The following is a 25,929-nucleotide window of genomic DNA, read 5'->3' as shown; positions in this document are numbered from 1 at the left end:
TAGCCCTGAAGAAAATACAACACTGTCACAGATACCGCTGCTACTGTGAGTGTATTCTTCAGCTGGAAAAGGAGGAGTAGGAAAGTTCAATGCAGATTTTTGGATGCAAAGCAAGGTAGCTGTTCAACAGCTCTAGCTGTAGTGGAGTAAAAACCATAACTGCAGTGAACACAAATGTTCTTGCAGTCCAGATATCTTGGGTTTATGCTGCTATATTTGCACGTGCTTTCTAAAGCACTATGCAATATTGAATAAGGAATTAAGAACAGGCTATATTTTACAAATAATTGCTGAAGATAATTGAGCATATAGGAGGTGCTGAGGAGCTCAGAAAATTCTTCCCATTAATATGCTGGCTCATCCCACTCAATAATTAATTGTCTTAACATTTATGATCCATATTTGACTTTTCACTCTGATAAAGCTATGTCAATCCTGTTTTTCTAAACATTCCAGGACTGATAATTTTACCTGACAGTCTACCAGCTGTGCTTCCATGTCCATAGGTTCCTCAGGATCAACCAGAGCACTGTCAAGTGTTGCACGGGTATTCAGCAGCCAGTGGTCAAGCTCATCAGCTTCACAACGGTACCTTTGAAGAGCCTGCTCTTGCCGCTGTTCCTCCAGCTGGTCATTTAGTTTTTCCTAGAGATACAAATTACATTTCATTTTATAAAATGAAATACACTACAACAGTCACTTAAAAAAAAAAAAACACAAAACAAACACCCTCCCCCCCCCCAAACCCCACCCTCTCTTCCTTTCATAACTTCTATATATTATTTTTAAGCTATAATAAGCCCTTACTTTGGTAAGTTGAAAACTTTGACAAAATATTGCTTTCAATTGATGAGCATGAGTTTCTGGTGACTGAAACTCTCTTTCGGTTCAGCCACTGTATTTCTACTTCAATAAATCTCTGCTATTATAGTCTTTTAAAGGTAAAGTCTTTTCTGCCTTCTCTTGCTGCTGTCCTTTGGATTCCCCCTAAATTGATTCAGTTTGCTCAACTAGCAAACTGTTCGTTTACAGAAAAAGATGCACAGGGGCATAGCACTGGGAATGGGCTGTAGGGAAAGGAGAGAAGCTTTGCCTTTTGTGGGAGCTGCAGGATACCTTATTGTCTCTCAAGAGAGACACAAGATGGGTACTTCAAGTACCAACAGAGTACTGGTGTGTCTCTGGTGTAGCTACTGAGCGTAAAAAGAAGTATGAAGAGCTGTCTACCTTGTCTGGCCTATTGAAGGATCCCTGTGCCATGGGATGTGGAAGGACATTAAGGTCCAGTGGCTGCTGCAACAGCTTTGCAGCAGTACAGAGGCTCCATCTATCAGCTGTCTATCTATCTATTGGACAGACAGGGAGTGATTAGCAAGACCTGCTCACCTTTAATAGTTCCACATGAATTTGAGAACAGGCTGAACAGGTGGCCCCAGTGGGTGGAGATCAGGGACACAAAGTCTAGTGAAAGGCCATTAACAACCCTAGCAAATTTACTGATAACACAAAATGGGAGAAGTAGATGGATCCATCAGATGGATCCCAACAGGCTGAAGAAAGGAGCTGACAGGAACATCATGAAGTTGAACAAAAGGAAGTGCAAAGTCCTGCACCTGGGAAGAAACAACCCCAGGCAGCAGTACATGCTGGAGGTCAACTAGATAGAAAGCAGCTTGGCAGAAAAGGATCCTGGGGTTCTGGGTGGACACCAACTTGAGCATGAGCCATCAATGAACCCTTGTGGTAAAGACAGCTAATGATGCCCTGGGCTGCACAAAGTGTTGTGCTGTGTCCAGTTCTGGGCTCCCAATAACAAGTGAAATATGGAGCTTTGGAGAGAACAGAGAGGATTTCAGGAACAGGAAACAGATAGAACGAAATAGTCAGAGGATACATAGATGTATCGGATAATGTGGAACCCTAAGCATGCTGCAAATAGTGTGGAACAAGAGAAGAAGATTGCACCAGATCTGGCTAGGATGAAGTTAAATTCATTGCAGCCTGTAGAGTGCTGTACTTTTTGCAACTGTGGCTAAACCTGTCTGATAACAGAAATGTTTTGGGTATCGCTGAACAATGCTTGCACAGAACTAAGGATTTCTTTCCAACTACCCCTCACAAAGGCCGGTAGGCTGGGGAAGGGCAAAAGGCTGAGGACATAACATACCCAGCACAGCTAAACTGAACTGACCAAAGGGATATTACATATGAGCTCATGATCAGCAATAAAAGCCTAGGTAAAAGGGTTAGGGGAGAGGGGCCATTTGTGGTTATGGTATTTGTCTTCCCAACCAACAATATGGTGAGACCCTACTTTCCAGGAAAGTGTCTAAACATCTGCTTGTTGATGGGGAAGTAGTGAATAAGTTCTTCATTTTCCTTTGCTTGCACCCACAACTTTTCCTTACCCTATTAAGCTGTCATTATCTCGATTCATGAACCTTTTTTTCTCCTATTTTTTCCCCATTCTGCAGGAGAGGGAGTGAGGTTGAGTGCTTGGCTGCTGGCCAGGGTCAACATACTGTACTTCTGTGAGGAAATTCAGACGTGTATGCGCAAGGCAAATCCCTCACACAGGGACATGTTTGCACAGCTTTTCTGAATGCTTAATTTTAATGGGAAATTAATAATTACATGTTATAATAATTTAAAGAATAATGATTGTTGTTAAGAGCCTCAAATAACCCAGAGCTGAACAGTTCTGAAGCTTTAGGTATTTATATTAGGTTCAGAGAAAGAACAATATTAGCAATCCACACCATCAACAGCAACATGTTTCCATTACCTGTTGTATCTGCATTGCTAAATTTATATTCCTGCAGTATCCTGACAGATTTTATCTGTGAAACCAGAGCTACAAAGTGCACAGGTTATATTACTGAATACTGTTTAATTACCATACATATTTGCTATCATAGCGAAGTAACTGTCAGAATTTTAACAACAGTTGACAGCAGTGTATCTGACTCATGCTTTATCTTGAAATTATTAGTTGGCATTTCCTCCTGTCTTACCAAGCAGCTTGTAAGATCCTTATTCTGCTTCTAGTCCCTTATTTTTACAGAAAAGTAATTTTTATTCCAAGAAGGAAAAACTCAGAGCAATTTTTAAAGAATAACAAAGATATTTTCTCTAGACTTATTCAGGTCACTGTATAGAACTAATGCAGCTGATGCACCCTGGGGACTCCCCTGTAACCCAGTGTTGTGGTTTAACCCCATCCAGCAACTAACCATGGCTTAGTTCCACTGAGTCAGTTCTCACTCAGTCTCTCAGAATCAATTGATGCTGGAAATAATAGCAGTTGCTGTGTTTGTGAATTCACTGCTTCAGTTCTTAGCAGGATAGCAGCAAAGCTGCCCTGCAGTGTTCCAAGTAGCCAATCTAATGTAGCCAGCATTACCATGACTGTATGTTCTCACCCATGTAATTCACATGGCAACATTCCTATACACAAAGGACTTTTTAAAAATCACCTTAGTTTTGAAGTATTTTTGGCAAAGCTGGTAGACTAAGAAATAAAGGGGTGCATCTTTCACGACAAAAGTCTGCATACCAATCACTGGTAAGATGAGCACAGACAACAATGGAACAGTTTAGAAGAGGTGTTATTTCTTATTTTAGGCTTTCCCCCTTCTCAGAGAGGTGGCTCCTTAAAATTTTATTGTAGGTAGCATGACTTTTGATACCTGCACTTCATTACTTCTCCTGTGGAGAACAAGGAATACCAAGGGAACCTACTGAGGAAATGTCAATGTGGATATTAAAAAACAAATAAACTTTTATATGTATATATTACATAACTCCTGCAGTGTGTTTCCAAGTTCCTTCTGGTTGATTACCACCTAGTATTAAGATAAGGGGTTTGTTAAAAAAGAGTGATAGTTTATTAGTGAAAGGAACTGTGAGAAATGAGCAGAACTAAATTTACTTTTTCAATTATCATCACTCAGTGGTGACTAAGCTTTGGTGAAAGTACAGGTCTGCCAGAAGTGGCTCTCAAAATCTGGAATATGACCCACTTCTACAGTTGTACCTCTAGTAGTTGTCGTTTTCCTGATGCCTTCATTCGAATTGTGGCCATTCGTTCTGCCAAGACCGTGAGAGTAGATTGCAATGCCAGCTGATCAGCAGCTTCTGCATCCAGTGGTTCTGAAACCAGCTCATGAGCTAGTGATGTCTGAAGCTCAGAGATTTCTTCTTGTAACATCAAAATCTCATCCATCAAAGCCTATTTAGAAATGAGACCAGAGGAAGTATTTGCTTCATTTATCAGTGAAAAGAAAGTATCTCAGGAGGCTTAATAAAAAAAATCAAGATAGCTGCCCCAGGGGAGCATAAGGAACACAGAATACAGGAATATATCACTGCTGGTTTGGTAGAGTCTGAGTCCTGCTTTTAGGTGATTAAGCCAGGATCATACATCTGACAACTGAAATGTGGATTTAATTACTTACCTGAAATTTGAAACATCACCAAAAAGAAGTCTTTTTGAAATATTATGCATACAGATATATTCTTCGAAAAAAAATTATGCAGGGTATTCTAGTAGATACAGTGAAGATGATGAACAAGTTAGCAAGTGTACGTTTGTGAGAGAGAAATAGGGGCATGAGTTAGCTTCCAGCCTGAAACTTACTAATTCCACAAAGAACATCCAGCAATATACATAAACATCCAGGCATTAACTCCATGGTGTAAAAGAAGTTACTACCATCACTGTTATCCCATAGATCAGTTTCCAAGATACCTACAAAAGGATGCTGCAGTGCCAATACCTTAGAGCAGATAATCTGCCTTCATGTCTACCAGTATACATATTGGATGCACAGGACATAAGGCAGTGCTACAAAAGCCAAAAGTTATCCTTTTCAGGTCAGGGAGTTCCTACTGCAACAAAAACTGGCACTACCACATAATTTCAAGCTATCAAATAGAAGGCTTAGTTGATTACAACTTGGACAGATGTCAGATTGGTTAGTTGACAAAATATTCTCTTATTCAGGATGCCATTTCTCAAGACTTCCTTGGGATGGATTTTTTGTATGCTTTAGATTGTTTTGTTCAACAAAGCAAAGATTTTATTTAGATCAATTTAACATGCATCAGTATTGATTATGATCTTAATAAACTTCGAAACATCATAAAGACTCCAGTGTATGCTAGAAGCACTGATATTGAAGAACAGTATCTGCAGGTGGCAGTGAACACCACCTCTGATGAAAGATTTTGCTGAAAATTTTGATTGGACAAACTCTTACTATTTAGTCTACTCTTTTTAAAGGCTCTTTATTAAAAGAACCCACATTACACCATCTTTAAACAGCAGAAGTCCAGAAAGGTAGTTAACAGAGAAGTTTCATACAACTAATACATGTTTTTGAGGCATCCAGCTGTGAAGAATGCTGCTTTCTAAAAAAAGGGAACTAAAGATACATGCGTAATGCATGCCTTCCCTCTAATTGTCACATGTAAATTTTTACCTGATGTTCAGCCATCTGGCTCTCTGGGCTTTTGGCTGGTTCCAGACTCTCATTTAGTTTGATCTCAATGCTCTCCATTTTTGTGGATATAGACTGGAGTGTGTCCTGATACTTCTGCTGACGCTCAAGAGCTTCATAGAGGGTACGCTGCTTTTCACTGATCTGAAAAGAAATGGAATGCATAAATTCTGACCTCTGATATAGAATTTACTCTTTCTTCTGCTGTCTTACAACCCTAAGCTTACCAGACTAAATCCAAGAACTTGCCACAAGTTTTCAAAAGTATAAATTATAAAGGATTATTTATTTTAGATTTTATGCACTCAAACATGTGGATATACACTATCTGCTAGATGTATAGTTCTTAATATCCCATAATAGCTATTGTGCCTCTGCAAAGAATTAAAATTTATAGCACGCAATCAAAACCTTGACCATTGTCATACTTCACTGAATTATTATGCTGCACTACTATGTGGAAATGTGTTAAACTGACGCAGTACTTGAGGAAACTAGATTCTTGGGCCTTTTTTCCAGCTCATTCAGCATGAGTAGATTTCCCTGTTAGGTTATGCAATGTAGTCTTAAGAATAGTTGCCTTCAGAAATACTGGCCATCAGCCTTAATGACTTAATGGAGGTCTATCCAAACACAGGCTTCCAAATGAAGAGCAAAGGTAAAAAAACATCACAGCTAACAATTCTTGTTTCTGCTTGAAACCCAAGAATTGCGGAGAAGAACATTAAATAAAACAGTTCTTCGCATTTTATTCCTTACAAACTATCTAATTTTTTTCAAAACTTCAGATGAAGACTTACCACATTTTTCAATGTTTCCCAAGAACGCTGCAGATCATCCAGTTTGGCACTAGCAGCTGTTTCTAAGCCTGGTTCATAAAACTCCTGGGTGGCTGAAGTGCTGGGTTGAATTTTAGCAGCTTCTGTCTGCAACTGTTCAGCAGATAAGGCTTGGTAATAAGCAATGTCCTACAAGCACGAAGTACATTATGGCACTTTCAAAATGAAAGATACTATGTAACATCCCCCCCGTGTACTGTCCCATTGCATATGTCCATTAAAATAAAACCCCAAAAAAGCCAAAACCACCAGAAAATCTCTGAGCAACACAGCCAATAAATATTAAAGAGTAGAACACTGAGTATGACATGGAGCTTCAGTATGAAGACCACTGTAGATGCATTTTTTTCATGATCATATTAGCTGGGAGACACAGGAGGCAGCTATGGACAGACACTGAAAGGCTGGAAAGGGAGTGCTGTAAGTGGGAGCGTTCTTCTAGCATCATCACAACAGCGGGGTATGGCATGGTAGATGACAATGAATGTAATTCCAACAAACACAGAGAAGGCAACAGAAGAGCAAAAAAGGAATATGTTGAAGGACTAGTCAGTGATGTAAAAAAGAGTACAAAACACTAGCTTACAAAAAATAGTGGGAAAAGGGACTAGAATTGCTACAAGAAAGGGGCAAATGTTCAAACTGCCATTGAAAATTCAGGGTGGAACTGCTGTTTCACAGCAGACATTCCATATACAGTGCATGGGGTTTCCTTCAACTATTACAGGTGACAATTAAAGCAATATACAGAAAATTTAAAATTAAGGAAACATGCACAGTATGTATCTTTAAGCCAGGAAAGCATACTTAACAAGGATTATTTAAAACAAAACCATGTAATAAGAGTTACCACCACATCTATCTGGAAGGTGAAAAATGCTACAGCCTTCCTTCTTCTTAGTAGCCTTACTTTGTGAACTATGTCCAGACCATGCAACACAGCAGCTATTATCCAGTTTCCTCAACAACATTTGTAATTTGCATTTGTAAACACCCCTAGTTGCTCAAAATCTACTGGAAAGTTTGCTTGGAAAATCCTCCTCCAATAATTGCAAATTTCATTGCTCCTGACCTTGTAGGATAGGGATGAAAATTCAGCAGGCTGAGCAACATGACTGAGATAAAACTAAGTGCCTTTCACCTGGCAGCTTACAGAGCTGTGTCTACCAGACTGCAGACCCTTTACTGTACTGAAAATATAAAAGTGTATGTATAAATACAAATTCCCAAAGAGTGAAAGGAGTTAAATAGAGTTGGTGGCTCTTCTCCAGGGCCCAGTACTGGGGCCAGTTTTGTTTAATGTCTTTGTAGCAAGGTGGGTGTTGGTCTCTTCCCCCAAGTAACAAATGATAGGACAAGAGGAAATGGCCTCAATCTGTACCAGGGGACATTTAGATTGGATACTAGGAAAACCTCTTCTCCAATAGATTTGTCAAGCATCAGATCAGGATGCTCAGGGAAATAGGCTCCTGTCCCTGGAGGCATTTAAAACACTTGTAGATGTGGTGCTTAGGGACATGGTTTAGTGGTGGACTTGGCAGTGGTTGATTATCAGCTGGACTCGATCTAAAAGTTCCTTTCCAACCTAAATGATTTAATGATTCTATTTTATACCTGAAAGGAAATTGCAAAGAAGATAGAGCTAGGCTTTTTTAAATGTTGCCTAGTGACAGGACAAGGGACTATGGGCACAAACTGAAACACAGAAGGTTCCCTCTGAACATCAGGAAACACTTTTTTACTGTAAGGGTTACTGACCACTGCAACAGCCTGCCCACAGAAGTTGTGGAGTCTCCATCCTTGGAGATACTCAAAACCCACCCGAATATAGTCCCAGACAACCTGCTGTATGTGGCCTAGCTTGAGGAAGGGCGTTGGAGCATACAGCCTTCAGAGATCCCTTCCAGCCCAAATTGTTCTGTAATTCTATACAGGTGTACACAAGTTAGATACTACACAAGACTATATCTGGGGTACTAGAGCTCCGAGTATAATTAGAATCTTTATTTCCCAATGCAATTTCACTATCTTATCTAATACTGTATGTGAACAAAACAAAACAAGCTCTGGAAGAGTACAGGAACAAGGTCACTCCCATCAAACTATCCAAAAGTGACAGATGAGGTACTTCTTCCAAGGCAATAATAGAGAAAATTGAACAATTCATGATAAATGTTATTTCTGATGTCCAGAAGCTAACAGGGAATAGGTAATAGCTTAGCACTGCATTTGTTACTGCAATTTCAGAATCTTTCACTCTGACCACAAGTGATCTTTCCATATCACAGTGAAAAATTGCAACAGTGCAGGCAACTTCTCATTTTGCCTTATCAACAGCTACTCTCCAGCCCTTAGCTAGCCCTCTCTCAGGACCAATAGAGAAGCTGGGCTTCTGAGACTTCTTTATCATGGTTCCCAGAATAAAAAGCTTGCTTTTACAGAGAAAGAAAAGCAACGCCCTCCTCCATCTTTTCAACTACTTTCTGGAGTATACATGATAGTGTCTTTTTGGCAGAGCTTTCAAGATAATGGTAGTGTGAATCCAGATGTTCTTACAAGTAACAGATTTTGTTGCCCCTAAAAGGCCCTAAGATATCATGCCTGCTTTTGTGAAAATTAGCCAAAGAACAGTACTCAGGCTTTGTTGTTAGGATTTAGGAGCAAAGGGTGTGTTTAGATTTCAAAGGACATTTGACAAGGGCTGTTGCACTCTAGATGAGTTTTGTAAGGGAAGGAGAAAGAATGATTAAGTATGCTGTGTACAAGGAGATAAAAGGACATTTAATAGTGATCCAGTCCTGAAGACCTGAATCACAGCATCAGCTGTGGCTTCAAAGGCTTTCTGACAACACTTCAGCTTTTGCAATTCCACTGTGCTGCATTGCTTATCTGGAAAAAAAAGAGTTTCAAAAAATGTGCTAAATTTTCATCAACTATACCTTTGGGTAAAGGTGAGAAGTTTTAACTCCAAAGGCTTCCAATTCAGTACTGCAGCAGATAAAGTGCCTGATTTTGCTGTGCATCAAAATAAACTGCATTGAAGGACTGTTATCTGTTGCTGAAATGTATACTATGAAATTCTTCAGTCTTCTTACAGTTAACACTTTTATAGTTCCCCACCCACCCCATTGTTCTTAAAGGAGTTCCAGTACAAAACTAACAACATGGACACCTGCTAACAGTGCTAAATCTGTCATTATCTTGTATTTATGGTCCTGTTTTACTCTATTTCAATACACAGAACCAGTATTTCCACTGATACACAGTTGGCATTTGGTTTTTATTTTCATTATTTGTTAGTAATGTAAAACAGTGCAAGGATGTCTGAATTCAGACTAACCACATTTCGCCATTAAGAGACACTAGGAATCCATGAAGAAAGACTGTACAAAGATAGGCACGAGTTTAAAAAATAGCCTTAACATCCAACCTTCTCCTCCTCACCCCCTACTTCATGAAGTCTTTTAATTCTTTCCCAAAGACTAAATTAATGTAATTCTTTACTTTCTAGAGCTCCTGTTCACATGCTTTTTCTGGTACTTCACAGGTTATCTTCCTGTGAGAATTTTTTTCGTTAATGCTGGCTATTTTTTATAACAAAAGATTTTCAAATTAGTTCTGCCAAGTCCCAGTGAATACATAATATTTTTTAACTTATATTTAAGAGCCTAATTAATTAATCTCTAGGTTTTGGGCTTTTTTTTTGTTTTGTTTTTGGTTTTTTTTCACCAACCTTCTTTCCTGAAGTCTCCCTAGGCATTCATCCTGGTACTTTCACAGCCTCTTTAGTTTCCATGTCATGTGAGTGCGAACCTAAGCATTTTGCTAGCCACTGCATTTTGGATTGTTCTTCCGCTTATTGTTTAGCTTGTTCGGATTATTTCAACACTAACCACACTGAAGAAACCTTAATCTCCAGGTTTTTTAGATTATAACACTATCAATTTTATCTCTTTCACAAATACCCTGCTAAATGAAAAACATCATCTTAATGTTAGATTTTGCCCTAGTAGATCTCAGGTTCTAAAATTTGCATTTTTATGTCACCTCATGGTGCAATGGCATCCTTGCTGGGTTTTCCTTATTATTTGAGATACTGGAGCTGTAAGCCTGATTTTACATTTTCAGAAAAATGTAAGGAACCGACATTTATTGGGAAGCAAGACGCTCTTGTTCCTTTAATTATTTCACTGATTAACACTGTCTAAGATTTTTGTGCTGAAATATATAGCTGTCTTTTTACTGTAAGTAAACTTTACTGGAAAATTTCTGATTATATGAAATAACAGAACACTAGAAAAATCCTTCTTATTGATTATATAACTTGTTTTATTTTTCTGTTGAAGATTTCGTCGCCAGTCTTACTATTTTACCTTAATATTCTTCCTTATGTCAGTTCATGAAAATGAATTATTCATATTTAGCAACTTCTGTACCACATATGTATCTTTGAAACTAGTGGAAGGAATCAGTGGGCATCTTGCTCAAACCTTTCTAATTCTATTCAGTCATGCAACACAATGCATTCTACCCCTTAAGTCTGCAGTGGTCAATTCTGGAAGAATTTGCAACTGAAAAAAACAACCAACCACAAACCCCACAACATGATGAATTCAGAGAGGTGGTGACTGCCCCTAAGGCTCATATCTAAACTTCTAAAGCTTAATATTTTTCATGTACTTTCACGTGCATGATGCTCCATGTGCTAGGTTCATTGCTTATTAGAAATGTGAGACTCCTCAGTTTTGATTTAAAAATCTAACTTCAGTGGTTTCACTGATCTGCCACTTAAAATAGACTGTCACAGAAAGCATGGAATGAACAACACATGAAAAAAAAAAAGAAACCAACCATGAAAGTTAATACTTTGAGTGGTATTAAGATATCAGCGTATGACTTCAATGTCACAATGCCATTGATACAGCAAGATAGCTATGTATGGACATAATGCAATGTTTTATTATGTGGAGTACAAAATTGCATTTCTTCTCAGGATGCAAGATTCCATTAAGTATTACTGACAAAATAAAAATAAGGTTATAAATAGAAAACAGTAGTGACATGCAAGAGCTTTGTCAATTTAAATATATTTTTTAAAATAGCAAATGGCTTTAACACCAGATTTATACATTTTAAACTCAGAAGTCAGTATATGCATCCATTCTGAATTAGAACCTGAAGGTTCAGCTAGGTTAGAGGTTAAGCCTCAGTTCCTTGGCACTGTGGGTAAATATTATTTCAGAAGATTAAATAAACCACCTGTGGAATGGAACCATGCATGTCTGAGATTAAAGCTGAATGAATGCCAAGAGGGAGGTACCTGGTTAACAGAAGCATCTGTATTAGCCACAGGTGAAGGAGAGCGACAGGCAGGTGGAGAAGAAATCTCACTGTTGGTTCCCTCCTCCCCAGATTCCTCAGTGACAGGGGAGAGCAGCGTGTGACAGCGACCAGCAGTCATCTGCCACAGGAAAAGCAACCCCAGAGCACAGGAAGAAAATCAGTTACCTCAACTTATGTTTGACTTAGACTGAGATCAAAACAAAAAAACCCCAACACATGGCCAGAATTACCATGACGTTATTTGGTCATACTTCATGCTCTCTCTTTACCAGTTTAAAAACCTTGTTAAATTAACAGTATAATTTACTTGTCATACTTCAGTATAAATATGCTCTCCTGTACCCTAGTGAATTTAAAAGAAACTATTTAGCAAACAACTCAATAATAGTAAATTGGGGTTTGGCTGTATGTCTTCTAATACAGTCACTGCTGCATATGGAAATACTGTGGGGAGCTACAGAATAATGCAGTGTTGGCCTCAGTATCCAGGCCTGGTTAGAACAAGGAATAGACTTGGAATATAAAATACACACAATCCAGTAGCAACATACTATTCTTGCTTCCCCAATGCTGTTATACAATGAAAAATCCTGAAATCAGCACTCTATTTTCACTCAGATAAAAATCCCAATACCATCAGCAGTATATTTGTAATGAGATCCAGATAGAAACAAACAAAAGCAGAGTAATTTAAACACGAGGCCTTTGGCAGTACTTAGCCAGCTTTCATTTCCAATACATTCATCTGAAAATCTAGCAGCATATTGTAAATTATCACATCAACATTTTAAGATAAGAGCTTTAAAAATACAGTGTGTAAAACTTAACCGCTGCAACATTATGAAATAATATTTAATCTGACTTTATCTCATTCCTGCAATTCAGTACTTTTTCAGTGTTTGCTCTTACATGCTGACAGCTATAAAAAAGGCACTGAATTTGCATCTTGTTAAGGAAAACTTCCACTGGTATATGTCTGTTAAATAACTTCATCCTTTATGAAGAAGTCTTGAAAACCCACATAAAGCAAACTACAGGAAGGGGAAGCTGCAACTTGTTTGGTTTGCAACACTTGCAGTCATTTCAAAAGCAAAATGTATATGTAACCTGTGGCAGTTTGCTACACAGGAGTATTGCAATGATGCAAAAGCAAGCAGCTGAGATAAACAGGACTAAGACCAAAGCATTCCTTACCATAACCACCGAGGGATGAGCAGGGTGTGCTGGGAGCAGGTCTGAATCCAGCTCCTCCATTCCCTCTGAAAGCCCCTCCACTTCTGTCACTGTCAGCAGCATGGTGGCATGTTTTGCTTTCATTGTCAGCATCTTGCATTTTGAATTCAAGGAAGCAATTTGCTCCTGGTATCCTTTGATCTTCTGAGCCAGCTCCTGAGGAAACATTTTTTTTTATTCCCTTATGCAGAGGCTGTCCATAAAGGCCACAGGACTCGCAGCATTTCAGCTTTCCTGGCAAATGCAAGCTCTCCCCTCCAAGCCCAGCCAATAACATCACAGCACTGCCTCTCAGGAGCCCTGCATAAGCTGCCGCACTAGCTGACAAGCAGGATGTTGATAGTGGAGGGAACAAGTCAGGCTGCGTCTGGCTGCAGAGCTAACCCGCAGAACCGAGAGCTTTGAGGCAGAACCGGAAAAATGCTGCAAAGGCTCTGTGTGCATGATAATCACAGACCAAAGGGAGGGATAGCTCATGCTCGCATCCAGCCTGAACCTGACATGAAGTTTATAAGCTTCAGACTGCAGCAAAGAGAAATGTGTCTCCCTCTTCCTGTCCTTTTTTTTCCCCTGTTCTATTTCCGTTTATCTGAGGAAGATGAAGTTCCTCCACACAGTGCATGCCACGGAAATGAGGCTATGTGGTAACCACTGTAAAAAATGCCCCATTCAGCTCCTGACAGAACGAATTAATTGTTCAAACAATAACTCACAGGGTCTAGCAAGATCAAATGTGATAGGCACAATCAGTCACATAATAGGATTAAATGCAGACTGGATCACTTTTTGCCACAGTTTGGATAAACTGTGTTTTAATCTTGTTACAGCTATAAAGGGGTCTGTCTGTATGGCCACACACCATTATAAATTTAAGTTGGACAAGAAAGATGGAAATGAACAATGAACAACCTTAGAAACTGACTTGTCTTCTCTCTTGCCTAATATACTTGAAGTAAATAAACAAGAAAGCAATGCTGGAAGATTTTAACATTTCTGCCAAAGCTATTGCTTCTGTTTCCATAGAGATTGAATAATAATATGAATTTTGATCTATAAAATGAAAAGGACATTTGTATAAGCTTGCCTGCTAAATCAGTGATTAGTCATTCAAATATACTGCTTTATTTTTTTAATCTGCTTTTATTTCTTCAACAAACACAAGTACTCAAGGAAAAATAGGAACAGAAGTTACAAGATCTAGTAGGTATAATAAAAAAATAATTAAAATATCTTTTAAAAAGTAAATAAAAGTAATGCTTCATGCTGGTAAAATGATTTTTTTTGGGGGGGGCGGTATAACATTTTCTGAATTTTTTTTTCTCAAAATCAGATTGCAGAACAGTCATAGTGAGGAATACAGAGATTGAAATGGAAGCAGCACAAGAACTGAGGATGACACTTTACTGCCTGTGTTACAATGGCACCTGGGCGCTGTCTGCCATGTAAATAACAAAAGGAGCTCTCTTGAAGCTCCAAGACTTACCTTGGAGACTAAGCAAAGTCTTGAGTATAAAACACCAACTAGATCAATCAAAAACCCAACGGCAATCAAATTAAGCCATAACTTTAATGTCTAGCAGCTGGAATAGTGCTCTCTTTGGCAGGTACCAGTCATTCACTGATGCTTAATGAATGACATCTCTGGGGCTCAGTAAGAAACTATAATCATTCAATATTCTCAATTCCATCATTATTACTGAGAGGTAATAACATTTGTGGCATTAATTTCCAATGCACTGAGTATCTAACATATTGAAAACAAGGAAAAGAAGGCAAAAATGCAATTGTGGAAAAAAAAACCCAAAGTGACTTATAACAGTAATGCCTTATGAAATACTGTATTATCCATTAAAATAATTCACGAGTATGAAGATACTTGCCCACTTTCCATATGAAAGTCTAAATAAGCACAGGTCAATACACAGTTTCAGAGTGTTACATGCATAGCAATACAAGATTCCTATAAATCAAGTTATATTTTGCTTCTACTATCTTTCTCTTAGTTTAATTCTAAATATAACTACTACAAACATCCCTTTCAGTTCTTGTCCATGCAGGCTTCAACAGGGAAGCTGGAACTGAAGTTTTCTTAAATTAAAAACACCTGTAATAAGCATCTTGATGAATCTGCCTTTCAAAGTAGTTTTTGAAGTAATATAGGGTATGAAATATGCCCTTTATGCTATGCATTTCCACAAGTTTTTGGCAGATAAAATATGAGCCAAAACCATTCATCTCAATCTTTCAAAACTACTTACCCCTAAATGTGGAAAGCTTGCAAGTATGAAACCTGTCCACTCTGGCTGATCTCCACATGTGCAATAGAGTAAAGCTGCTGTTTTCCCACAGACATTTAGAAAGAATCATAGCACTGAACTTGTTCAAATGCAGACAAAATTTCAAGCTGCACCCTTTTGAATTCCTCCCTCTCTGCAGCATCATTCCTTCCTCTAGGAACATTACCCTGTACCACTGAAGTCACTTTGCTGTGTTTGCTGTTCCAGAACATTTTACCAGAGAATAGTAGCATTATTAATTCAGTACTAAAACCCCAGAAGTGTTTGTTTAACCAAACTGCTCTGTATTTATACCAAGTAACTTCTGTAACAACTGGATAGTAAATGAGCAACTCATCTAACATTATATTACACCTATAGCACAGACAGCTTTAATTTTCATGTAAAGAAATGGTGCCATCTAGTGCCAACAGTAACACATACAGATCAATGGTACTCTTTTTATCCCAAGAAACACCCGACAGTGGAAGGGGGAAAGGAGCTCAGGAGCTCCAATGCCAGCACAGCAAGAAGGCTGCACAGAGACTATCCTGACTCATTCAAGGGCTGACAATCAATGGGTTTGAGGGCAGGACCTGTAAATCCACAGGCCAAAACTCTTCCCAGCTTTAAAAGCCTTTGGAGTCAACATCGCAGAGTTTGTCTCCAAATCAACTGTGTTTTTCCTGTGATTCATGTCCCCTGGGGTTTTTTTACAGAATGTTACTGGCATGGAAATAAGTAATTACTTGAGGATATGCACATATATAGATATATATTATATATATGAGGATCACTGAACTAGCAGTGCTCACTTGATTAACTGCTCAACATTAACTTCTGGGACTCTCCTTAGTTAAGTGCTTATGTTAACTGTCCCTCAATTATGCAGTGCTTTAGTTTGTCACTATTTTGCCTGGAGATGAAGACATATCTAATTGAACAAGCAAATGAATGCTCCACATTGTACCAATAGCATACATTTCCTATCTGGTATTACATCTGTCTGCTCAACTAGCCTTAAGCAAGTCTGAGAATTTACATAATTTATGACCACTGCTTATGAGAAGTTTTTTTGGGTCCCTGAGCTGTGTTTGACCCCATGCTATTGCATTTTGGTCTCCTACCTCATGACGTGAAATCTGGACCTGAAGTTCCTGGATGCTGCCAGTTGCTATTGGTTTGTCTTGGATCTCATGATGGGCACTCTCTATCATTTGCTGTAAATGTTTCATTTCTTGCTCATATTGCTCATACTGAACCACTGCTTCCTAGAGAGGGGGAAAAGAAAATTGAGTGTCTACATGAATATAAATATTTATTTAGTCCAAGCATGTCTGATTTCCCTTCTGAAGTGCAGCAAACTTAATCTATCTGGTACTTGTATCTGAATATGCAAAGCAGGAATATAGTTAGGAAAAGTCCATTCAGAAATATTACACTTACGTAGCATCAAGTATCCTTAATCACTGAAAATCTCTTGCTATTAAAACCTTATTCTTCTCTTCTTTGGAAATACCTTTTACATGTTTAATTATGAAATCAAACAGTCAAACAAAACCTAGTTTTCTTGTATTTAGCAAGACTTGAAAATGCAAATATAACAGATGCTGAATGACTCCAAAGTCAGAAAGAAAAAATATATACATTTTAAGTAATAATTAGAAAATATCCCAGGAAGCTATTTAATTAACGATTTTTATGCAATCCCAAGCTGTTGATGTTATAATGATATATCAATTTCATGAACTGGATTATATATGAAATTAATCTGCATACACTTTATATTAGCTATTTGTCTAGTTAAACTTAACAGTATTACAAAAAGCACAAGATCAAGGACAGAACTGAGATGAAAGTCTGATGAAAGTCTAAACAATTAACATGATTATGACTATTAGAACCCCCAAAAACAGAGAAATGAAAACTTATTGGGTAACTTGTTAATGGCACCTACATGAAAAAGAGGGATGTATAGAGATATAAAATTCTCTGTTTGCACCACAATTTGTATGGCACTGTTCAAGTTATCCAGAGTAATTTCTGGGATGGAGTGCCACTTACCTGCATGATGTTGCACTGCTGGATGGCAGTGTGCTGCAGGCGGCTGGCCTCCTCCTGGAGCCTGAGGGCACTGTGGCATATTGGCAGACCAGTGACCACCTCTTCAGGAATCCTCAGGGCACTCTGACAGACTTGTACTGCATGAACTTTTGGCTTTAGTGACTCCATTTCAGACAACAGATGCTAGAAACAAAGTCAGTGCCACAATAAGCCAGTTTTGCAGATCTTCCAGAGCATTTAATGCAGCAAAGGAAAAATAATGATGAGTTCCAGGACTAAAGCAAACAAATTTAATTATCAATTTTCTAAATTGAATATAATCAGAACACACTTTGTCTGGAATTATTCATTCTGAAATGAGCATTCTTCTAAATATTAGTTAAGCAAAAAGCCCATGTAATAGGAACAAAAATATTCGTTAAAAAGCATAGTACTAATTATTTCTAAGTATCTAACTACAAAATATTTCTGTTAACATATTTGAAAAAATATCTTTACAAAATCCACAAATCAAAGCAGCATAGGAATCATTTATGTATACACATATTTTAATGTTAAAATCCAACTCTCTGCTAAGACAGAAGTACATTTTCAAATCAGCAAATGAATTCTGCTGTCCTCACAGCCTTCTTTTGAAAATAAAAGCCATGGCTGAAAACATTATTTAAAATGCAAAAGACAATCAACAGAAAGAAACACAGCTACACAGAAATCTTGTTCTTTGAATAACCACTGGCTGGGTGCCTTTGTTAATAGTCTCTATTCTGTTCACGTCCACTCAAGCTGTCTGTTCATATGCATGAGAAGGGTCTAAATGTAATGACTGGTGAATAGATTTGACCAGCATTCTTTTTATCTTCACTGGGGGGTGTTAATGTATTTACAGGTTTAAAAAAAAAAAATAAAGAATATTAAGAAAAAAGAGAAAAAAAAGAAAGAAAGAAAAAAAAAGGCAAAGTTGTTGAGAGGGGCCTTAGCACATTAGGAAAGGATTTCAGCTAGACAATGTATGTGGCAAACAGGGATAAAAAGATTGGTCATCTCCCTTCCCCTATACTATATGCATTAAGACAGCTAAATGGGTCTATACTGTATGCTGATGAGAGGATTATGGTTTACTCTTTATTTCTGTGCCTTCATGGCATATGGTGGATAATCTAAATAGAGATTTGGTATAAAGGCCTATTCTTCAGCCATCACAGGTGAAGCCTCTTCTCTGGCAAAGGTGCCTTTATTGCACAGTCAGCACTCAGAGGTACCCTGGAGGCTGCATGCCAGCCAGGCACTCTCCAATACCCGCTCTGGTCTGATGAAACAGGTTGGCAGTGGCTACAGCCTCTTTCTGTACAAAATAAATCTGTACTGTGAGACCTGCTAGAGCCAGAACAAAGAATACACATAAAAAACAATGTAAACTCCATATTCCTTTACTCTTACAGTGGGTGATGTGTTTCACTTACACTCTTCAACAACACATTGTGAAATTTGAATGCAAGTCCCTAGAATAAAGACTGCATATTTTAATCAAAAGTGAAAGCTCTGCAAATTTACCTTCCATCCAAATGTTTTTCCTGGAGATTTTAACCTTAAAATGGATCTGTTGACATTTCATTTTAACAGCAGACTAAGAAAACTATCTCTATATTAGCCTGCAGCAAAAAACATTCCTTAAGCAACTCAGAAAGCTATAAAATGGGTCATTATTTTTGTCATGAGACTGAGACCAAAAATAACAAATTGACAGATCTCTATAGCAGTCCAAGTGCTGCACAGAAAGCAGCAATATGGCAGTAATTCAACTAAGCATACAAGAAAGGTAACTGAAGTTAAGGATAACTGAATTTTAGGAAAACTGAATTTTCTCTTAGCTTTCCCATTGACTGTTGGGGGACACAGCAACACACTATCTATCTCATTGCAACTCTACCAGTAAACTGTTAATAACAATCTTCCTTTTCAAGTGCTTTATAAGAACCTGTTGATAAGAGCACTGGATGTACTCAGCTTCATTCATCACTGGATGAACTGACCATTATTATTATTATTATTAATATGGATTAAACTTGGATTGGATGTACATTTCTCAGAATCACATCAAGCTAAGTACAGACTCAGAAAGGACACTTCAACCATTTCCTTTGAGGGAATGATTTTTCCTGTTCCTTTGGCAGTTCTAGTCCCAAATTATCACTTTCCTAAGAAACACTACAATCACTCTCACCAGCATTCATTATTCTTTGTGTTACCTCGCACTATTCAAGTGCTAACTTTGAGGTCCTGGCCTTTTACCTGTCTGTGAGAGAGCTGTTCTTTTAAGCTCAAATGTCCAAGTTCTGGAGAGGTCAGTGTGGCCTGGGCTTGCTCCAGAGCAACCTGCAGGGCTCTCAGCTCAATTTCAAATTTCTTCATGTCCTGTAAAAGAACACATTTGATTCAGGGATAAATAAGGAGAGGAAAGAAAAAAACCCAAACAAAAAACACCACCACCACCACCAAAAAAACCTAACAAACCCAAACCGAAAATAAAATAAACAAACAAAAAACCCCAAACCCTCCCCCCAACAAAAAAAAAAAAAAAACAAAAAAAAACAAACCAGGCTAACAACCAGAAAAGAACCCCAAACACTATGAACATTTCTGTCTGGATTTGTAGCTATGTCCCTTATATACAGCACCAAAACTAATTCATAGTTTTAAAAATTAATTTTAAAATATTGCATAAAAATACCAGTCATATGACAGTCTAGAAAAAGACTTCTCAAAGCCAGAGTTATAATTTTAAGTTAATTCCTCAATCTCAAATACAGCATGTACTTTACAAAGCTAATTTCATGAAGTTCAAGACCTACAAAGGAACTCAATATGTCCTCTAGTCATCCTGTAATAAGACAGAACCTAACTGTCTTATCTTTACAGACTACTCTTAAAGACCTCTAGCAGTGGAATCCCACTTACCCCTACACACAACATACTCAACTATTTCAGTACTCTCCTTTTGCATATATATTTTTCTGATGGTGTGAAATTAAGTTGCCTTTTGTTGTAATTTGAATCTTCTGCTTACAACCCCATTAACAACATGAAGTACAAATTATTTTTACTCTCTATGAATACATCATATGTTCAGATAATTTTTTTATGCACCTTTTCTATAAATGTATACACATATCGCAATCATTGCTATCCCGTTCTTTCTCCAGTTAGTCCATGTCTGTTCTTAAGTGCAAAACTGGATACAGCCGAAACGTCATTAGTGATGGGCAAGTAGAACAAAAGGACTAATTCACAAACCTTACAATTCTATACTTTATTTTCTGCATGGTGTTTGGATTTTTTACAGTGTCGTGACATTGTTCACTCATTTTTTCATAATCTGCTTTATTAAACTTAAGACCTTTTAACAGGGTGCATCAAGCCAGTTAGCTCCCATTCATTGGAATACATGCCTGGTCCTTCTTATAAAACATGCCAATTACCTTGTCTCTGTCGATTAGCAGCCTATTTTTTTTCAGGTACATTTGGTATTTTGTAAGCATCCCAAAAGCCATGACTCTAAACCTCCACCCAACCATTCAATATTAATGAAAATACTGAATACTACCAGATCCAAGGGAGAATGCTACAAACCCCTACAGCCCAAAGGCCTTTTGAGCTGTGAAACACTGATAACTACACATCAGAAAAGCTTTCTAGCCAGCTTTACACCTGCTTACTGAATTTTAAACTAGATAAGCTCATTAACTTTGTTAAAAACAGTATCATGTGAAACGTTATTAAAGTCAAGATATATGACATACTGTACATTTATATACAAATCTATTACTTTCACATTAAATTAGACATTTTTATATGGTTTTTATTTCTTCATAAATCTATGTTGGCTTCTATTCATGTCCATGTTTTCTTACAAGAATTTACAAATAGTTTATTCAATTGCTTCAATATTTCTTCGAGAAATGAAGCTAGTAAGTTTCACTTCTAGTATGTTTTCCTGTGTGCACATCTTTGGTTTGTTCTATAAAAATAATAAAGAATAATGAAAGCCTTCTGCTCATATATTGTGGTTTATTGCAAGAGCAAGCAATGCACAAAAGACTTCTGTGCTTTTCCCTGTGTCCTGCACCAGTTACCACACCCTCACACACTTTGGAGACATAATTTGCATTTACATTAATTCATATGGAAATGCTGAACAAAAACGCCAATGACATGGAAAAGCATGTTCATTCTTTTTATTGCACTCCCCTGTAGAGGTAAGTCGTATATTATTGTCATGGGTTGAGCAGTGGCAGTCATTTTTCTCCTTCTTGTGGCTGGTGCAGTGCTGTGTTTTGACTTCTGGGCTGGGGGCGGTTACTTGGTGGCGGGCATGTTTTGAGGGTGTTTTTGTTCAAGGCCTTTTCTGAGCGCATGCTCCAACCAGGTGGAGGAGGGGAGTCCAGGAGGAAGGAGAGACAGAACACCTGAGCTAGGCTAGGCAATGAGGTATTCCATACCATAGCACGTGATGCCCAGGATGCATACTGGGAGAGAGAGAGCTGGAAGGGGGGAGCTCTGGAGGAAAATGGAGGAGGGAGCACACGGTGCTCGGCCAGACAGGGTGGAGTGAGTTATGGGTCGGTGGCTGGTGGGGTGTTGTATTCTTTTCGATTATTATTGGCTGTATCATTATTATTGTGTTATGCCTTAGCTATTAAACTGTTCTTATCTCAATCCGTGGGGGCTACATTCCTTGGATTCTCCTTCCTAACTCTCCGGGATTTGGGGGACTTGGTTTAAACCACGACAATTATGAAACCCAGGTCTGGTCCAGTACTGATCTGAATTAATATAAGCAGGTTTTAGATATCTCTAAACATGAGAATAAAGGAAATTGCAGTGTTTAAAGTACCAACACAGACACTTTTCAAGTATCTAAACATAGGTGCTCAGTGCCATTTGAGAGACACCATGATCTCCATCCGTCCCGAACAGACAGATAAGACAGGATCTGCAGAAAACTTGCCCCACCTGGAACAGCACCTGAACGCATTACCTCAGACACAAGATACCCAACTTTAGACAACACAATCATGCCCTTTATAGACCACAGATAATCTGCATTGCCATTAGTCTCAGAAACATGATGCACACAGCACCCTAGCTGTCAGCTAGCATTAGAAAAACTGCTTTCATATACCTTGGCAGCATCTTGGAGATTTGGTAGTTGCACTTTGATAACCTGCTGCAATTCCTCTGTCCGCCGTCCCAGTTCCAGCACTTGCTGTGACATGCCTTCAGTACAGTATACACTTGCCAGATACTCAATCCGCTCACTCATGGCCTCAAGGTCACCCTGAATCTCTCCAGACTCATCAAGCATGGTCTAGATGGAAATATGAACAAACTGAATGCCAAAGCTGATCTTAAATGCATCTTTAAGTGTGTTCCCCTTCTACAAACTCCTCAATTTGTACACATTGGTAAGCACATGACAAAGTTGTACTGACTTCATGTAATGCTTGGGCAAGATGCTTAATTCTGAGCGTATGCTGAAGTGCTTCAGCTTATGAAGACTAGGAAGCAAAAGAGTAAGTCATAAAGCTTCAGCAGCTCTACTTATCAACTCCTGCATTTTAGTGTTTTGCATTCCCTTTAGTATATACACTAGCCTGTAAAAATATGGCATACACAGTCTGTGCATAGAATTTGTTCTGGAAGACCAATATATCTAACAGGAGGCAGCAGAATGCACTTGGGTGCAGTTTTATAGCAGGGCAGTAGTCATTAACACTGCCTAACACGGCTACTGAAGCTTTCTGTGGCATGACATTGTTTAAGCCTGTATCTCCATCAATTCTGTAGTAGGGAAAAAGCCATAGAAAAACAAGTCAGCTCCCAACTATCCTCAGGATAAATTGCTAGAGGTTCCCATTCAGAATAAGAAAATGTGACATTCTACTTTGCCCCAGTGTAAGTGAAGACAGTTGACAATTAACTAAAGTACATATGAACCCCATAATTAATGCAGTCTTATTTTGTCATTAATGAGACATGATAATCAGTGCTTTGATTTGTTCCACATGGTCATGTGATAGTGGGCAAGATTCAACCTTAAAACTGCTTTACTGATTCCACACATGCACATTCCACACACTGTCACAGGGACAGTAAATGATTCTGGTATGGGATGTCCAGGAAGCAACTGAAAGAAACTGATCCACTGGGTATCATTTTAAGAACATTTGGTGTGAAACACATCAGGTGAGGACAAAGGGTATCCCGATTCAGTGCAAAGAAGAAAAAAAAAAGAAAAAAAAAGGCAAAAAAAAGCCAAACCTAAACTGGAAACTTTGTTTGGATAGCTAAAATTTTAGAGGAATATCAACTGCAATGAGGTATTCAATGTGACAGAATCATGATGTATAGACACATTACCCAACCAAAAGCTACTATGAAGCTAATGTACTTGAGGAAATATGGAGATTAATTTTGAATTGTGTAGTCAACAATATATCTTAATTTCAGTCATCAAAGCAATTGTCCAAAAAAATTAACCATCCTTGAGGTGTGGGGGAACAGTCGAAAGCATTTAAAGACTTTTTTTTTGCTCAAGAAGGCAGAAAAGGTCTAAAAATCCCTCACTGCTTAGAAATTAACTTCTACACACTGCCTGTTAGATTTCACATCTTATATAATCACCTGGTAAGCTTTAAACTGATCACGAAGCTGAGAGGAAGAATTCCATGTTATACTACCATGCACTAGAATATTTGCTTTCTCGATCCATTTCAATATGAACTCCAGCATCTCATTGTATTCTTCCAAGTGTGAAGCAGCCTGTATATAAAAGAAAAACCCACATAAGGCTAAGATGTGATTCTGTACAGCTATCAGAGAATGAAAAAAAATAATTTTGTCTATTGTTTTTAACAACTTTTCCTTACTGCTGAATATAATCTAATTACTTCTGTGTTTATGGAATTAGGTCTGCTTATAGTAACATGGGTATCTATTTCAAGTAAAAAAACGCACTATAAGAATGTACGTAACATTTGGAGAGTGTGCTGATGCTCAAATATATCCCTAGGGGGTACACTTCCCGCACGTATTTCAGCCTCACATGTAAGTTCCAAAATACTTTCTTACTCCAAGACTTCTTTACATCATTCTTTATTTTGCTTTGTCTCTTCCCATGTCGATCCCCAAATCACCTTTTTTTAAGAAAAAAAAAGAAAACAACAAAAAACCAACCAAACAAAAGCAAACCAACCAACCAAACCTTCTTTGTCCAGTTAGCCTGTCATATTTCTAAAGAGAGAAATGTTACCATTTCTCCTGTGTTTTGCACTTTCAAAATACAAGCAAAAAGCTCTACTTTCCAATTATCAAATTTCCATTTAGCAAAGTACTCTTCAGTTCCAATTCTCACTTAAAAGGAGTAATGTCACTGATTTTCATGCATTTTTCCTTTATGAAGCATGGATCAAATCCTAGATGACTGCATTACTTATCAGTTTGTATAACGGGAAGTTGATTTCTTCCTGCTGAACAAAAATATCCTTAAATCCATTCACCAGGTACCTTTGACTGAACTCTTACTGTGATAATAATTTTCTATTTCTTTTTAAAAACAACTTTCAAAAGAAATTGAAATAGTTTTAATTTTCAAGCCTTACAAAAGCTTCTTTATGCATGCAGAAAAGATAACTCATTTATCAGTGTATTGATGGCAGAACCATAGATAACACATGTCTTAGCTTTTAGCTGGATTCTTTGGGGATAACAACAATTAGCAAAAAAAATCACAGAATGGTTTGGGTTGGAATGGACCTTAAGATCATCTAGTTCCCACATCCTTCTTATGCTGAGGACACCAGAACTGCACACAATACTCCAAGTGAAGTCTCACGAGAACAGCGTAGAGGGGCAGGATCACCTCCTTTGACCTGCTGGTCATGGTCCTTTTGATGCAGCCCAGGATATGGTTGGCTTTCTGGGCTGCAAGCCCACACTGCCAGCTCATGTTAAGTTTTTCATCGACCAACACCCATAAGTCCTTCTCCACAGGGCTGCTCTGAATCTCTTCTCTGCCCAACCTGTAGCTGTGCCTGGGATTGCTCTGTCCCAGGTGTAGGACCCTGCACTTGGCATGGTTAAACTTCATGAGGTTGGCATCAGCCCAGCTCACAAGCGTGTCAAGGTCCCTCTGGATGGCATTCCTTCCCTCCAGCATATCAAGTGAACCACGCAGCCCGGTATCATCGGCAAACTTGCTGAGGGCACACTCAATCCCACTGTCCATGTCACTGACAAAGATGCTGAACAGGGTTAGTCCCAACACCGATCCCTGATATTTGTTACCCATCTCAATTTGGACATAGAGCCATTGACCACAACTCTTTCTGTGCTCCCATCCAGTCAAGTTCTTTATCCACCGAGTGGTTCCTGCATCAAATTGATGTCTCTCCAGTTTAGAGACAAGGATGTTGTGTGGGACAGTGTCAAGTGCTTTGCACAAGTCCAGGTAGATGATGACAACGGCTCTGCCCCTGTCCATCAGTTCTGCAGCCCCACCATAGAAGGCCACCAAATTGGTCAGGAAGGATTTCCCCTTAGTGAAGCCATGCTGACTGCCACCAAGCACCTTGTTGTTTTTCATGTGCCTTAGCATGCCTTACAGGAGAACCTGCT

At 38.4% G+C, this 25,929-nt stretch overlaps 1 protein-coding gene across 1 annotated transcript in view; it reads right to left on the bottom strand.

Annotated features, from left to right (window-relative positions):
* Positions 1-25,929, bottom strand: part of SYNE1 (spectrin repeat containing nuclear envelope protein 1) — a 243,720-nt gene that overhangs the window by 88,584 nt on the left and 129,207 nt on the right. The window contains exons 86-96 of the mRNA XM_034060451.1: positions 23,938-24,075; positions 22,436-22,621; positions 19,546-19,668; positions 17,257-17,439; positions 16,320-16,463; positions 12,878-13,072; positions 11,661-11,801; positions 6,302-6,469; positions 5,484-5,645; positions 4,037-4,231; positions 472-645 (exon numbers count right to left, since the gene is read on the bottom strand). Of these exons, the coding sequence (XP_033916342.1) occupies positions 472-645; positions 4,037-4,231; positions 5,484-5,645; positions 6,302-6,469; positions 11,661-11,801; positions 12,878-13,072; positions 16,320-16,463; positions 17,257-17,439; positions 19,546-19,668; positions 22,436-22,621; positions 23,938-24,075 (1,809 nt within the window). The remainder of the gene's footprint in view (positions 1-471; positions 646-4,036; positions 4,232-5,483; positions 5,646-6,301; positions 6,470-11,660; positions 11,802-12,877; positions 13,073-16,319; positions 16,464-17,256; positions 17,440-19,545; positions 19,669-22,435; positions 22,622-23,937; positions 24,076-25,929) is intronic.

Source organism: Melopsittacus undulatus, chromosome 3 (assembly GCF_012275295.1).
Source record: "Melopsittacus undulatus isolate bMelUnd1 chromosome 3, bMelUnd1.mat.Z, whole genome shotgun sequence".
Taxonomy (NCBI): Eukaryota; Metazoa; Chordata; class Aves; order Psittaciformes; family Psittaculidae; genus Melopsittacus; species Melopsittacus undulatus.
Note: the sequence above shows the minus strand (reverse complement) of the source record. Positions and strands in the feature narration are given on the sequence as shown.